General features: G+C 40.9%; 1 protein-coding gene across 3 annotated transcripts in view; it reads left to right on the top strand.

The window, feature by feature from the left end:
* The window catches only part of LOC126078189 (nuclear body protein SP140-like), a 35,576-nt gene that overhangs the window by 4,791 nt on the left and 13,178 nt on the right, over positions 1-17,607 (top strand). For all 3 annotated transcript variants that reach the window (XM_049888423.1, XM_049888422.1, XM_049888421.1), the window contains exons 2-3: positions 11,537-11,714; positions 13,140-13,308. In XM_049888423.1, coding sequence (XP_049744380.1) covers positions 11,537-11,714; positions 13,140-13,308 — 347 coding nt within the window. The remainder of the gene's footprint in view (positions 1-11,536; positions 11,715-13,139; positions 13,309-17,607) is intronic.

Genomic DNA, 17,607 nt, shown 5'->3' with positions numbered 1-17,607 from the left:
AGTTCAAAATATTTTTAGATTTCTGTTGAGACTTCTTCTTTGACCCATGTATTATTTAGAAGTGTACTGTATAATTTCCTTCACATATTAACCATTAAAAAACCATACTCATTGCCGTTGAGTCAATTCTGACTCATGGCAACTCTATATGTTAATCACAGTTATTTTAAATTCTCTGTCCAATAATTCCAAAAACTCTGCCTTATTTGAATCTGGTTCTGACACTTGCTTCCTCTCTTCAGAACGTGTTTTTCTTGGCTTTTGGTATGCCTTATAATTTTTTGTTTGTTTTTGGTAGCTGGACATGATGTATAAGGGTTTTTTTGTTTTTTTTTTTAATTGTGGTACCTGATAAGCTCTGAAATGGCTGGTTTGAGATTTGGGTGGGATTCCTTGGTTGCTGATTCCATTTTAACCTTAGTGGCAGCCATTCTCTGTGCTGTTTCTAAGAGAGGAATGTCTGGTAATGATTATGTAACTACCCTGTGGCCCCCCCCCAGCCCCCATACCCTTGTACTCACCATGTTGTAACCAATCTAAGAAAGATACTTTATATTCTTTTAAGCCAATCACCTAACAAGTTCCTGACACAGGAAGTCCTGCCTTAAAATGATCTACTACCAATCGAGTAATGTCTTTCAATGATCTAAGCCTGTAATTACCAATCAAGTAATGTGCTTCATGTCTTTTGTGCCCCCACTTATAAACCGTCACTGCTGAGTCATCTTATTGGATTCTGGGTTCTGCCTCATGGAATTCAGTCTATCTCCTGCTAGAGCTGTCTCTTTACTTTCAATAAATCTCTCAATTTTACTTTAATCAGGGTATGGGTTATTACTCTTCAACAAAGATGTATGAGGTAATAGTAACTGAGGTAAATAGTCCTTTAGTGTGAGGTGTTATGTTTATCTGGCTAAGTGTTAGGCTGTGTTTACTGTTTTTTTTTTTTTTTATAGTTGTAGGTACCAAAGGCTTCAAATTCCTCTACTGTTCTTTTTTGCCTCTCCTGCTTTCTAAGGATCGCTGGTGGCACAGTGGTTAAGAGCTTGGCTATTAACCAAAAGGTCGATGGTTCAAACCCACCAGCTGCTCTATGGGAGACAGATGTGGCACTCTGTTTCCATGAAGATTTATAGCCCTGTAAAACCTATGGGACAGTTCTATTCTATCCTATAGGGTCACTGTGAGTTGGAATCAACTTGATGGCAGTGGGCTTTTGTTTTTGTTTTAAGAAAGCCCCACCCCGCCCCCTCCAAAAAAAAAAAACAACCCTGTAGACGGAGTAGAACTGCCCCACAGTGTTTCCAAGGCTGTAAATCTCTACAGAAGCAGACAGCCTGCCATATCTTTCTCCCTGGGTGTTTGCTTAAGAACTCCTTAAATAGAGCTTAAACACCTTGCAAATCTTTTTGTGATTATAATCCATTGTTATTTTACTGGAACCCTTAGATGTGGAGGTGAGGTGTGGGGGAGGGGAGGTACTATATAATATTATGATTAAATCTCAGTCTTCTGGTGGAATTATGTCTCTGAGCTGGAAACTTCACAAGGGTTTCTTGGCTATTCCTCCCACTTAGCTGAGACTGCAAGGCTAGAAGGGACTGGAGTTGAGTAATTGTCCTTCCCTAGGTCAGATAAAACAAACAAACAAACAAAAAACCCAAACCTGTTGCTGCTGAGTGGAACTACCCCATAGGGTTTCCGACTTTACGACTTTACTTTACGACTTTATGACTTTACGACTGCCACGTCTTTCTCTGAGGAGTGGCTGATGGTTTCCAACCACCAACCTCTTGGTTAACAGCTGAGTTCCTAACCACTGCATCAACAGGGCTCCTTTAAATCAGATAAGGCTTTATTTTCCCTTTGAGAATGGGCCTTTGTTATGGAGAAAAAGCCCTGAAATATTTCAAAAAGTGTTCTCTTTCCTGCTCCCTGCCAGAAGCATGGGGGATTTTTTCTTCATTTTTCACTGTGAGAAAGTGGTGGAGTTTCTGGAGGTAAAACCCATAACAGTTTGAGAGCTCCCTGAAACTGTGGCCCCAGGAGTTTCCCCTTCTCTTGCTAGTTCACATTCTGCCCCCAGCAATTTATCAGACTTAAGATTTCAGTGTACCCACCAGTTTAGGCTCCAGTGGCTTCCTCTCCAGGCAAGCTGACCTTGGCTGTGCTTCTCTGGGTCACCTAAGTCACCTATCTCTCCAGAATTCGGGGTGGCACTTTGCCCGATGACTTCAGTTCTCAGATGTGTACAATCCTTAACTAGAGTTTGTTCAGCTTTTTTCTTGTTATAAGGATGGGAGTGGCTACTCCCAAGCTTTTTACATATTGGAGCTGAAACCAGAAGTCTAGTGAACTTTCTAAATCTCACCAATCCAAAAACAAAAACAAGCAAACAAAAAAACCCATTGCCATCGAGCTGATTCCAACTCACAGCAGTCCTGTAGGACAGAGTAGAACTGCCTTACAGTGTTTCCAAGGAGCGGCTGGTGACTTCCAACTACCAACCCTTTGGTTAGCAGACGAGCTCTTAACCACTGCACCACTCACCAAACTCAAACCCATTGCCGTGGAGTCGATTCCAGCTCATAGCGACCCTAAAAGACAGAGTACAACTACTCCATAGGGTTTCTAAGGAGCAGCTGGTGGAATTCAAACTGCTGACCTTCTGGTGGGTAGCCGAACTTTTAACCACTGTACCACCAGGACTCCTTAAATCTCTCTAAATTTAGATTATTTTAAAGCCCTTGTTTGTTCATTATTTTAAATTCAACTTTATTGTAATATTGTTTCATAGAGAATGTAGCCTATTCAATTTCTTCTTATTACTGTTTATTTAGACTAATTTGGGGTCAAATACAATGTATACTCTTGTGTAAATATGCTTGATGAGTTAAAGACAGAAAGTGAAATGGTTTTTAACGTCCACGGAAGATCTGTCCATTAGCAGTCTTAAATTTTACTTTTAAAGTGCAGGCATTGTGAATCCTGCTTTCTGTCTTGTTTGCATTTGCCTAATTGTAAGTTGCCCATCTTGACTTTTAACATTTTTAATGTCACTTTGTCTTTTTGTGTCTCTTATAGGTAGATTCTATTTTGACCGTTTATACTCTAAAATGGTAATTTGATGTGCTTTACCTGACATGTATCTTTTTACTTGGAGTCCCTGGGTGGCGAAAGCCGTTAAGACACTTGGCTGTTAACCAAAAAGTTAGTGGTTCAAGTCCACCCAGAGGCACCTTGAAAGGAAGGCCTGGTGAGCTACTTCTGAAAAATCAGCCATTGAAAACCCTGTGGAGCACAGTTCGAGTCTGATACACATAGATCGTTGGAGTTGGCTCGACCACAGTGATTTTTTTCTTCTTTTTCTTCCTTTTGATTTTAGGGGTACTTTTTATATCTCGGAGCCCTGGTGGCACGGGGTTTAAGAGCTCGGCTGCTAACCAAAAGGTAGGCAGTTCGGATCCACCAGCCACTCCTTGGAAACCCTATGGGGCAGTTCTACTCTGTCCTATAGGGTCACTATGAGTCGGAGTCAACTCGACTGCAGTGGGTTTGGTTTTTTTGGTTCTTATATCCTATACCTTTATTTACTTTGTCTTCTCTGTTTAAGGAAAACAGACTATATTTCCTTATTTTTCATTCTTTTGTAAGAGATATAGTTTAACTTTGACTCCATTGGTTACCCTGAGGTTTTCCGACAAATTCTGTAGAATATGTTTTTTGAAATGGTAACATCCAACGTAAAACTATATCATTTGAGTTTACCTTTTTGAAACAAGTTATTCAACCCAGTTATTTGGCTTGCCCTACTCAATTTTTAATGTTTGTTTATATAATCTGAAGTTTTAGATTAAATTATTACGTTATTATTATACGCAGTATATATCCTCTCTTTCTAGAACAATCTTTTTGTTCTCAAGACCCATTTATATTCTTAAAAACAAGTGAGAACCCCAAAGAGCAAGACTTTGTTCATGTGGGTTTATCTGTTGATATTTACGTACTAGAAATGAGAAGTTTGAACATTTAAAAATATTTATTCATTCAGTAAAAATAATAAGCTCATTACTCCTTAACATAAATAACATACTTTAATGAAAAATAACTATATTTTTTAAGAGAATTAATCAGTGAGAAGAGTAGCATTGCTTTACTTTTTTCTAAATCTCTTCACTATCTGGCTCAGTAGAAGGCAGCTGGAGTCTTATATCTGCTTTGCATTGAATCTGTTACGATATCACAGGCCACGGAGCCTCTGGAAAATGTCACTGAACACTCATGAGGGAATGAGAGAGAAAAACAGCAAATAATATATTAGTGTTGTTATGAAAATGGTTTTGACCTTGGGCAACACCCTAAAAGAGTCTTGCAGACCTCAATGGTTCTGGGGCCCCTGGACTACACTTTGAGAATCATTGCCCTAAAATATTTTTTGAGATATGCTTCAAGTTAGATTTACAATTTGTGAACACCAGCATTGTCACCATTTCCTGACTTGTGGAACACACGGGATCCCACCCACTTCTTACACCTCTGGAGTTCTTCAGGAGGATACTATTCCCCATCAAAGTATTTGCTTCCTCCAGTTGGGGGCCTGTGTAACAGTGAAAGCAAAAGAAACATTCGTTGAAGGAAAATATCTGAGGTATTAGACAAAACCAGAGGTGCCCCATGTACCCAAAAGGGAAACACCCTGCAATAAAGCCAGCTACCCTAGGTTTTTTGTTTTTTTTTTTAACCCAAGAGGGGTAGGCCTGATGGTCTCCAATGAATCATGCGTTTTCACGTAAAGTTTCTCAAAATCTATATTAAACCAAAAAAAAAAAAAACCAAGCCGGCTGCTGTCAGATCGATTTCCATTCATAGTGACCCCATAGGGTTTCCACGGCTGTAAATCTTTACAGAAACAGACTACCACATCTTTCTCCCACAAAGCTGCTGTTTTCGAACTGCTGACCTTTCAGGCAGCAGTCAAGCACTTTGACCACTGTGCCACCAGGGCTTCTGTCAAAATTTATATTACCAACCAAAAATTTAAATACACTCGATGACTCGGCATGCATTCCACTACTGAAAACACTGAACACACAAGGTATTGATAAAAAATTCAAAGCAGAAAATAATTAGATCTTGAAAGGACTAACTTGATTTAGTGATGTCTTCTACTTCTTTGGTAAAAGAACATTGCTGGCATTGATTTCTTGATTATGTTATTATAGTGCATCATCAGGTAATTTGTCCCAGGCAGTGTGTCAGTAAGGATGGGATGTATTATTCTATAGGAACAAACAACTTCAAAATCTCAGGAGACCCAGTGAGCCTCTGCTTCAGGGTACCCTCATCCTGGGCTCTGTCTCTGGCTGATGAGCAGCTGCCATCTGAAATACTGGCAGTCACCATGGTGAAGAATTGCAAAGAATGAGATCAAAAGGCAATAGTTTGAACAGAACAGGGGAATACTGTGTGGCTTAAAGTCAGGAAATATGTGTGCTGAGCAAATAATCTGAGAAGCTGGACTATATGAAGAAGAATGGGGCAACAGGATTGGAGGAAGGAAGACTCATTAACAACCTGTGTTATGCAGATGACACAACCTTGCTAACAGAAAGTGTAGAGGACTTGAAGCACTTACTGATGAAGATCAAAGACCACAGCCTTCAGTATGGATTACACCTCAACATAAAGAAAACAAAAATCCTCACAACTGGACCAATAAACAACACCATGATAAACGGAGAAAAGACTGAAGTTGTCAAGGATTTCATTTTACTTGGACCCACAATCAACACTCATGGAAACAGCAGTAAAGAAATCAATCAACACATTCCATTGGGCAAATTGGCTGCAAAAGAGCTCTTTAAAATGTTAAAAAGCAAAGATGTTACCTGGAAGACTAAGGTGCGCCTGATCAAAGCCATGATGTTTTCAGCCGCCTCACATGCAGGCGAAAGCTGGAAAATAAATAAGGAAGACCAACGAAGAATTGACGCCTTTGAATTGCGGTGTTGGCTATGAATATTGAATATACTATGGACTGCCAAAAGAACGAACAAATCTGTCTTGAAAGAAGTAATGCCAGAATGCTCTTTGGAAGCAAGGATGGCGAGACTATATTTCACATACTTTGGACATGTCATCAGGAGGGATCAGTCCCTGGAGAAGGACATCATGCCTGGTGGAGTAGAGGGTCAGCGAAAAAGATAAAGACCCTCAACGAGATGGATTGACACAGTCGCTGCAACGATGGACTCAAGCATAGCAATGATTGTCAGGATGGTGGAGGACCAAGCAGTGTTTCTTTCTGGTTGTATATAGGGATACTAGGAGTCAGAACCTACTCAACGGTACCTAACAACGACAACAACAACGGCAGGGCTAGCACATTGCCAGCTCTGAATTCTTCTGCCAAAGTGGCACACATCACTTATACAATCTTACCTTTGCCCAGAAGGAAGCAACATTGAAAAATGTGTGATCAACACAGAGGATGAGTGAGTAGAATATTTTCTGAGCACTTGTACAACTAAATATTGATTTCGCCTTCATACATGAGTAATTTAAAAGAATGTACATTATTTTAGTCATTTCCTTTTACCTCTAAAACTCTGTAGATTTGCATGGCTATTTTGGGACTTTTAAGATTTCAAATTTACTTTTCATTATTCCTTGGGTTTTTCCTTTTTTTTTCCTCCTACTTTCTGGGAAATTCCCTCCCCTTTGTTTTACAACCATTTGAGTGAACTTTTTTTTTCAGCCATCATATTTTTAATTTCCAGGACCTCTGTCTTATTTTCTTTTTCTTTCATGGCATCCTGAGTACAACATATTCTCTTATCACTATGATTGTTGTCTTTAGCTGCCATTGAGTTGGCTCTGATTCATCATGACACTTTGTATAACATAATGATATACTGCCTGATTCTGGGTCATCATCACAATCATTGGGATATTTGAGTTCAGTTGGACAATATTCTGTTCTGATCCATAGGGTTTCTTTGTCTGATTTTTGGAAGTAGATAGCCAGGGTTTCTTTCAAGTCTGTCTTGTCTGGAAGCTCTAATGAAACCTGTTCACCATGGGTGACCCTGTTGGCATTTGATAGCAACATGCAAGCTATCAGAGTATGACAAACTGACAGGCAGGTGATGAATCTCTATGCCAACATTAGCTTTTTAGGAATTCTCTTCTGTTCCCTGGAATAACTCTGTTTCTGCTGGGGTAATTTTGCCCTTTGCTCATCTTGGTCTTTTCTCCTTCTTGTTGTAGGCTTTCTTCAAATGCATTTGGCCAGTTGTTGTCTTTTCATACTTGAAGCACTAAAAAGCTGACTTGGAACTCCATTTAATCAGATGGACTTCGAAACTTTTGTGGGCTTTGCTGGGGGAATCACAAATGCCTCAAGGCAAAGATCTTTTCTCTGAATCATTTACATTTCTCTAAAGAAGAAACCAGGATGCAGGTGTTCTGTGTGTAGGGATCAGAGAAGAGTTGACTAACAGATTGTTTTGTATTTTACCTTTTAAACAATCCTTCTGTTTACACCCCTGTGTTTCTCTCCAAGCCTCCATTACTGCTCTAGGGTCTTCAGGGCACACTGGTTTCTTTCTGACCTCTCTTAGCATCCTCTGCCTCCAGTAGCAACGAGTGCTTCTCTGACCAGTTTTTCTCTTACGGACTGGGTTAAATTTTTCATCTCATTCTCATCGTGACTTTAATTTCTTTATTATCATTTTGGAGGAAACTTCAGTGAGAGAGGACAAAAATGATCATTTTCAATTAACCATCTTTAACCAGAAGTCTTTTTCTTTTTTCAAGGAATTCAATGGAGAAATGGGTTTTAGTCAATCCTGATATAAATCATGAAGTGGGAAGTCCTAATGACCTTCTTCTGGTGGGATAAAGAAATCCTACAAGTCTTTAGGCCCGTTAGAAATCTGGCACATTTATCAGGGCATTGTTAGCAAGAGGAACAATTTACCAAGTAGGAAGCAAAACTACAAACCTTTTTGAGTTTAAAAATTACTTTCTCCAGTCATGGCCATGATGTCTGAAATCCAGGGCTCTTACAAGTTATATATATATATATCACTTCTGTCTAAAAAAAAAAAAAAAAAAAGAGGCAGATTTAGGTGTCCTAGTTTTGAAATTCACATGTCTCCATATTGAACCAGAGAAAAAGCTGACATAAACTAATTTAATGAGGCAAAATGCTATTCTTCCCTCTGCAGTTCCATGTAGAGGAAGGATCTCTCCCTTATACCTTTCTGAAACGTCATTTTTCTATTTGGTGTTTAGTGAGAATACTTGCAGTTAAGTGTTAGATTTCACAATATTATCTCGGTCTGTATTTTTTTTTTTTCCGTGTAATTTGTTTTTCTTTTTCTTTGTGCTATTATATCAATTCTTGTAAAGATTTTAGCATTTCTTAAAAATTCATGTTTCTCCCTCATGGGTTCAGATGAAGGTCTCTTTACAATACAGGCAGTCCCCGTCTTATGATGGGGTTCTGTTCTGACAACTCCATTGTAAGTCGGTTTGGATGTAAGCTGAATTTTTTTTTTTTTTTTTTTTTTTTTTAGTTTTCATTATTATTGTCTTTTATTATCAGTATCTTTGTAAGTCCGATCTTTATTTGTCTTTGGAAGCATTACACATAAACTTGCAGGTATATTTTAATACATACAAACGTATGAAACACTGAATAAGATCACACTATACGTCTGGTCTACAATGAAGTGAGCATCACTGTCTTAACAATGAACTTGGACTCATACAGCTGTCAGGTGCTTGTGCAGTTCAACTGTTGTATGTCATCAGAGTTGAGTATTGCCCAGTTTTTCTATCCATTATGACTCCTGACACCAACATCAACTTCATTGTAGAATGGGGCATAGCCTGCTACACGGCAGTGTTTTGAACAGTAATTCATAAAATTGAACATCTGAGAATGATAACATTAGCAAATTACACACTGCAACACTGTAGGTACTACATATTACTAACGATAAATGTACAAAAAAAAAAGGATGGTCGTGTGGTCAGTTGTAACTTGAAAACATCGTAAGTCAGGGGATACCTGTAGCTTTGATTAAGACAGTGTGAACCCATTCGCTCCTACGTCTTTCTTTTTAATTGATGTGATACAAAGCTGTGGGCTCCAAATATTCATTGGGGCTTTTAATTTAACATTTTGTAATGTACAAATTATCCTCAACATCTCATCACATTTCTATCAAACATAATGAGTTGAGTGGTACATACATGCAGTGGAATACTATGCAACAATAAAGAATGATGATGAATCCATGAAACATCTCACAAAATGGATGAATCTGGAGGATATTATGCTGTGTGAAATAAGTCAATCACAAAAGGACAAATACCATAAGAGACCACTATTATAAAAATTCAAGACTAAGTTTACACACATAAAGAAATATTCTTTGATGGTTACCAGGGATGGAAGGAGGGTGGGAGAATCACTAGATAGTAGACACGTGTGAATTCTGATGAAGGGAAAGGCAGTACACAATATGGGGCAAATCAGCACAACATGACCAAGGCAAAGGAAGACACTGAGAAGTGAATAAATGGCAACCATGGTAAATGCTTTAACATATACAATCCTGCAACAACAGTAATAGCAAACGGTAATATGTGAGTAGAAACAAAGGCTAATATACATGCTGAAAAGCTGAGGGAGGTCATACAGGAGTACACCCAAGTACACATTTGTTCTAAGACATTTCTACGTACATATTTGTAGATACTTGTAGATATTTCTACATACGTATTTGTAAATGCTCCATGTATACACTTATCCATGATAGAGCACATGGGGGCATAGTTAGAGAAACTATTTAGAAATTGGGAATAAACTACTGGACTTAAAGGATAAGGATCATAGTCTTGGGAAACATCTAGGTCAGTTGGCAAAACACAGTTCGTAAAGATAATGTTCTACGTCCTAGCCTGGTGAGTAGCATCTGGGATCTTAAAAACTTGTGAGCAGCCACCTAAGAAACAACTATTGGTCTCTTCCTACCTGCAGCAAAGAAGACTGAAGTAAACCAAAGACTTAAAGAAGCAGTTAGTCCCAAAGCCTAATGGCCCATGTGAACCATAGCCTCCTCTAACCCGAGACCAGAAGAACTAGATGGAGCTTGACTACCACTACCGACCACTCTGACTGGAATCACAATAGAAGGTCCCGGTTAGAATAGGTAAAAAATGTAGAACAATATTCAAATAAAAAAAAAAGACTTTCTGGTCTGAAGGAGACTGGAGGAACTCCTTCGATTATTGCTCTAAGACAACCTTCTAACTTGAAACTGAAGACACTCCCAAAGGCCACCTTTCAGCCAAATAATCGATGGGGTTATAAAATAAACAATAACACCCGTGATGAATGGGCTTCTTAGAACAATCAACTATACAAGACCAAAAAGGCAACACTTGCCTAAAACCAAAGATGAGAAGGCAGGGAGAGATAGGGAAACTGGACTAATAGAAACAGGGAATCCAGGGAGGAAATGGGGAGAGTGCTGACACATTTCAGGAATTGCAACCAATGTTATGGAACAATTTGTATAAGAATCATTCTTGGAAAACTAATTTGCTAGATGAACTTTCACCTAAAGCACAACAAAATGCTAAGTAGTAACTATAATGAGTTGCCTTGGTGTAAGCTACTCAAAACCGGTGAAAACACAGTTCTCTATTTTTGTCACTCACACTAAGATTGAGAACACAGGCAATTTAAGAGATACTAACTAAAATAATCTTTGACATTACGTGCACATACAAAATAGATAATTCAAACCATTGTCTATGTGTTGGGTTTTTTTAATAATTTATTTTATTTTTTGTGGTTGTTGAGACTATACGCAGCAGAATATACACCAACTCAACAATTTCTACATGTGCAAGTCAGTGACAATTATTACAACCATTCTCACCCTCCTTTTCTGAGTTGTTCCTCCCCCATTAACATAAACTCACTGCCGTCTAAGGTTCCTATCTAATCTTTGCAGGTGCTATTGTCAATTCGATCCCATATAGATAGCTGTTAAAGGAGCACAGTTCTCAAAGCAGACATTCTTTACTAGGTAAGCTAAACTAGTGTTTGGTTTTAAGAAGACTTCAAAGGATATTTTTGGCTTAAGGTTTAAAGGTTATCTGAGGACAATCGTTTCAGGGGTTCATTCAGCCTCCATGGCTCCAGAAAGTCTGAATCCCATAAGAATTGCAAATTCTGTTCTACATTTTCCCCTTTTTGATTAGGATTATTCTACAGAAGATTTGATCAAAACGTTCAGTAATGGTACCCACTCCTAGGTCTTTCTTAAACTCAGCATTTCCTTCTGTTACACTCTTGATTATTCCCTCAATCCATTTATTCTGGTCTCTCGATAAAACCACTTGTTTTTCACGTGTTAACTCCTCATTGATTACCCTTCTTGCCTAAAATCTTCTAGTCACAAGACTTTTGGAAACCAGATGTCTATTTTCAAATTGTATCTTTGTTTCTTAGGATCTTCACAAAGGACCAGAACACCGAGGAAGAGAGTACAGAGGACCAGTTTCTCTGTGACCTCCTTTTCATGCTCTTCAAGAAAAATAAGGTGGAGATTGCAAGCGCAATAACGAAGACTTTCCCATTTTTTATGGGCCTCCGAGACCGTGGCTTCCTCTCTGAGCAAATGTATGAGGTTAGTGAGGAGATGTCCTCATGATGGGAAACCAGCCCCGCTATAGCATGCCAGACTTCAGGGGGCAATGACCTGGCTCAAGGGCCGCCTGTAAGTGGAAACCTTCATCAGCCCTTCTTCTAACTGAAGAAACTGTCTTCTGTAGTTAACGTGAGTGATGAGGGATGGTGACAGAGGTGTGGCAGGACTGGAATCAGGAATGCTTCACAGATGTAGAGCGTCTTCCAAAACCCATTGTTGTCGAATCAATTTTGACTCATAGTGACCTTGTAGGACAGAGTGGAACTGCCCCGTAGGATTTCCGGGGTGTAGCTGGTGGATTCAAACTGGTTAGAAGCCATAGCTCTTGACCACTGTGCCACCAGGGCTCCAGAGCACCTTAGGTACATTTATAAACCTTTTGCCATCAAGTCGATTCTGACTCATAGGTGCATTTATAAAATATAATAATAGAAACTAAGATGAAAATAAATGAGTTGGGTGGTGTTCATTTCAGAGTGCACGTATTTCAAACACTTGGCTTTGAGATAATGGAAACTCACAGGGAAGTTGACCCCCTTAGTATAAATTTGAAAGCAGATGATTGCTATTCTCTTTACAAATTATTTCTTGTTTTTTAAACATTTCTGGAGCCCTAGAATGCAGAGGAGGGCAGTGGTAGAATTCTTCCCTACCACGTGAGAGACTTGGGTTGGATTCCTGGCCAGTGCACTTCCAGTGTAGCCACTATCCATCAGTAGAGGCTTGCATGTTGCTATGATGCTGAACAGGTTTCAGTGGGACTTGCAGACTAAGGCAGACTAGGAAGAAAGGCCTGGTGATCTACTGCCAAAAATAAGCCAATGAAAATCCTACGGACCACAGCAGACTGATCCTGTTGTGCATGGGGTCACTGTGAATCAGGGGCCAGATCAATGGCAGCTATCAACAACAGAATGCAGGTAAATGTTAGCACTAGGTCTTCCTGGGGATACTGGGGATAAGCCTACTCTTTACCCTGTGAATTTTCTTTGTTCTGTAGTCAAGTTCACAGCAGGGGAGGTGGTCATCTGGCTTCCCGGGGCCCTTCAGGCCAGGTCAATCCTCGGGTTTATTGTCTAGTCAACAGAACTGTCTCTCATCACCTGTTAGGGTCACTCCGGAAGCATCCTGGCCAGCCTCTTCAAGGGCCACATTACATTCAACTTTGAACCCATTTTATTCATCACAGTGACTCTCTTCCATTGAGTGTACATCAGTACCAGGAAGTCAGGTTCATAAAGTAATAGTCTGTTTTTATACTGGAGGACATTTAACAAGTCATCCAAATACATGAAAAATTCTAAATTTTCACAAGAGAACAAATGGTCTCTCTACGACCTAAGAATCTTCTATAATGTAAGAGTAAATTCATAACTACATAATTCTCCATTCAATATTTTTAAGAATTTTCTAGACACCTGTGCAAACCTGGTCCCAGTGGAAAGAGTGGTGTACGATGTCCTTACTGAACTGGAGAAGACGTTTGACCTGCCACTTCTGGAAGTCTTGTTCAGCAAGGTGAACATGAAGGCCTATCCTGATTTAATTGAGGTTTACCAAAGCTTCCAAAATGGTAATTGCACTTCTCAATTACCTTTGGGGATTCAAGTCTGTTTCATTCACTAATGCATTCATTCAGCCTTCAGTAAGACCTGACAAGTATTTAAATGAGTGACCATCACATTCCATGCACAAAGGGAATGCAGGCATGGCCTGTGCCCTCACGGAACAGAGCGGGGGTGACTGGAGTTAACCAAGTCATCCCACAGAGGAGTCCTCAGCCAGGACCTGTTTTTTGTGCTGAGGCGTTTTTCTTAGTAAATTTTGAGATCCTCATTTTCATTGTGTTTGACTTTATGTTAGTTGAGTCGTTAGACGTTTTTCTTGGCTTTTATCTTGAGTTATAGAGTTGTTATACCCTTTTGTGGTTACCTTATTATTTACCCCTATTTTTCTAAGTAAAAACCTAACTTGTATTGTTCTATATCGCCTTGTATCACTCTCCATATGGCAGTTCAATGCCTCCTGTATTTAGTCCCTCTTTTTGATTATTGTGATCTTTTACCTATTGACTTCCATGATTCCCTGTTATGTGTATTTTTTTTTTAATTAATCTTAATTTGTTTGTTTTTGTGATTTCCCTATTTGAGTTGATATCTTGATGTTCTGTTTTGTGACCTTGTGTTGTGCCGATATCTGATATTATTGGTTCTCTGACCAAACAATATCCTTTAGTATTTCTTGTAGCTTTGGTTTGGTTTTTGTAAATTCTCTAAACTTGTGTTTGTCTGTAAATATCTTAATTTCGCCTTCATATTTCAGAGAGAGTTTTGCTGGATATATGATCCTTGGCTGGCAGTTTTTCTCCTTCAGTGCTCTGTATATGTCGTCCCATTCCCTTTTTGCCTGCATGGTTTCTGCTGAGTAGTCTGAACTTATTCTTATTGATTCTCCCTTGAAGGAAACCTTTCTTTTCTCCCTGGCTGCTTTTAAAATTTTCTGTTTATCTTTGCTTTTGGTGAGTTTGATGACAATATGTCTTGGTGTTTTTCTTTTTGGATCAATCTTAAATGGGGTTCGATGAGCATCTTGGATAGATATCCTTTCGTCTTTCATGATGTCAGGGAAGTTTTCTGTCAGGAGTTCTTCAACTATTTTCTCTGTGTTTTCTGTCTCCCCTCCCTGTTCTGGGACTCCAATCACCCGCAGGTTATCCTTCTTGATAGAGTCCCACATAATTCTTAGGGTTTCTTCATTTTTTTTAATTCTTTTATCTGATTTTTTTTCAGCTATGTTGGTGTTGATTCCCTGGTCCTCCAGATGTCCCAGTCTGCATTCTAATTGCTCGAGTCTGCTCCTCTGACTTCCTATTGCGTTGTCTAATTCTGTAATTTTATTGTTAATCTTTTGGATTTCTACATGTTGTCTCTCTATGTATTCTTGCAACTTATTAATTTTTCCACTATGTTCTTGAATAATTTTTTTGAGTTCTTCAACAGTTTTATCGGTGTGTTCCTTGGCTTTTTCTGCAGTTTGCCTTATTTTTTTTCTGATGTCTTGAAGCATTCTGTAAATTAGTTTTTTATATTCTGTACCTGATAATTCCAGGATTGTATCTTCATTTGGGAAAGATTTTGATTCTTTTGTTTGGGGGGTTGGAGAAGCTGTCATGGTCTGCTTCTTTAAGTGGTTTGATATGGATTGTTGTCTCCGAGCCATCACTGGGAAACTAGTTTTTCCAGAAAATCCGCTAAAAAAAAAATGCAGTCAGATCCCTATCAGAGTTCTCCCTCTGGCTCAGGCTATTCGGATGTTAATGAAGCCGCCTGGGGAGGGTGGGGGAGGGAACAGAGAGATAGGAGAGTAGCACCTCAGAATATAGCCAGAGTTGCTTGTCTTGCCTGGAATGACTATTATATCTGAGATTCCCGTGGGCGCGTCGCCTATGTGTGCTGGCTGTGTGGAGATTGCCCCCGGGGAGTCTGGCCGGCTGGAGTCACGGTCAGATCCTCCGCTTCCAGCCCCACGCCCAGCGTCAAGGCTCCCCTACTGGGACGGTGCACTCTGAGACTCCAAAATCAGTCGCTGCCTCCCGGGGACTTCTCGTCCCTCCAGCCGCGTGGCCGTGCCGCCCCCGCGAACCAGTTAGGCCTCCTCCCGGGGTTAGTTCAGATGGGTGGAGCAGCTCCCCGTGCTTGTGCCGTGACCGAGAGTCCCGGCTGGGACGCTGTTCTCCCCGCTCCAATACCAGTCGCTGCCTCCTGGGGACTTCTCCTACCGGCTGCGTCCCACACCGCCCGCGCAACCCGGCTGGGCCCCTTCCCGGGGTTAGTTCAGGGGGCTGGAGCAGCTCTCCGTGTTTATGCCGTACCTGCATCCAGTCCAAATCCCGGCGGGATGGTTCCCTGGCTGGGACGCTGCTCTTCCTGCTCCAAGACCAGTCACTGCCTCCCGGGGACTTCTCCTACCGGCTGCGTCCCACGCCGCCAGCGGAACCGGCTGCTCCCCCTCCCAGGGTTAGTTCAGGGGGGTGGAGCAGCTCTCTGTGCTTGTGCCATACCTGAGTGGTACGCTGGCTCCAGGCTCTGGAAACAATCGCGGCTTCCCCGTATTAGTTCGTTCTCCGTCTCTAAATCTGTGTTGTTCAGGGTTCGTAGATTGTTATGTATGTGATCGATTCACTTGTTTTTCTGTGTCTTTGTTGTAAGAGGGATCCGAGGTAACGTCTGCCTAGTCCGCCATCTTGGCTCCGCCTCTCCAGGACCTGTTTTTGATGCTACAAAACAGGGCTTAAGTCTCTGCTTCAGGGGGGAACATGAATTATGCCCTTTCATAGGCAAGGAGGAAGTCCTCTCTGATACTTGAAGGCACGGTCAAAGACTGGAAAGATTGTCTTGCCTTAGAAAATGTATCATTCACTGCAGTCCTGTGTCAACGTACTTCTCCAAACAGTGAAGTCACAAGAGACTAGCACATGTCCCTGCACTAAGGGTGGGGCCAGAATGGGGAAGCTACAGAGCCTGAAGGGACTGGTGTGCTTGCTGAACCTGTGGCTGAACCACACAGTGTGGGAGGGAGTGTCTAGAAGCCGATTCTGGAGATGGAAGTCGGAGAGGGTTCCAGAGGGTCTGATACCCTGTTCTAAGGAATTTGAAGTTTATTTTCTAGGAAATAAAGAAACAGTAAAGGGTTTTTAAGGAGAAAAAGTAAAAGAAAGTAGCATATAGCATACGGTGCATTGATTTGTGAAAACCATACCTTGATTAAAATAAGATCAATCTTATTTCCATACTGTGATACAGCCAAGTTAGAGAAAGGAATAAAGGCAATCCAACACCTAGCCCACCATTTTAAAGTCAATACTTTATTTGTAATCAGGAGGTCCCAGGCCAGGGGCACAGAAGAAATCGCAGTTACCTTTAATGCCTAAATCCCAGGGGCTCTGACGCTCTGCGTGGGCATGGAGATCCATCTCCTCAGGTCCCATGGCTCACATCACATGGACAAGTTTTGGGGCAGAGCAGCAGGCCCAGCTGCCTCTCGGTGGGGGACGCTGCTGTCCACGGAGCTGGGAGCTGCGGGAAGCAGTGGAACGCGGAGCTGTGGTCAGCTCTCTCCTGCGCCCCATGCCTTTACTCCACAGGAGAAGCCCCACTCACCGCACTGAAACGCCCGCACACAGGGCCTGCCTTATTTTCTCTCGATCTCTGTCGAAAAGAAAAATTTGATCAAAGAGTCAATTAGGGTTAGCAGGATTTACTAGAGTGAGAAAGGAGCCTTGGAGGTGCAAGTGGTTCAAGTGCTCTGGCTGTGAACCAAAGCTAGGTGGTTGGAAACTACCAGGCTTGAGTGAGAAGCTGTTTGGAAATACGGAGACCCAAACCCAAAGTGGAGGGGCTCGTTCAAGAAAAGCAAGGATGGAGTTTTTGAAGGTAGATAGGGGATTTCCTGGCTAACTGCACCAGGTAAAACCAAAGGTTGGCGGAAGGAAAGCCCACTGACAGGGATTGCAGTTCTACTTTGACACACATGGGGTCTCTATGATTGCCACCTGCTCCGTGACAAACAACAACAGGATCAAATAGGCACGGAGGGAAAGGGCCAGAAGGGAAAAGCTAGAGATTGGGGGCACCATTAAGTTCTGTAAGTGAGCCCAACTTTATCCAAATGAATATATAATCTAGACACTACAAAGTTAGGGTTTGGTAAGAGAGAGATCATTTTAAATGTTGTTTTCAGGGATTGTACAGGAATAATGAAATACTGTGTATAGGGCAGAAAAGAGGAAATGAGTTGAAAGAATAAAAAGGGAGAAAGGGGCAAAAAGGTAAAGAACATCCAGAGGAAGAAAAAGAAATGCAAAGAGATGGAA

The sequence above is a fragment of the Elephas maximus genome, chromosome 6, assembly GCF_024166365.1.
Source record: "Elephas maximus indicus isolate mEleMax1 chromosome 6, mEleMax1 primary haplotype, whole genome shotgun sequence".
Taxonomy (NCBI): Eukaryota; Metazoa; Chordata; class Mammalia; order Proboscidea; family Elephantidae; genus Elephas; species Elephas maximus.
The sequence above is the reverse complement of the archived record's forward strand: the minus strand, read 5'-3'. Positions and strand labels throughout refer to the sequence as shown.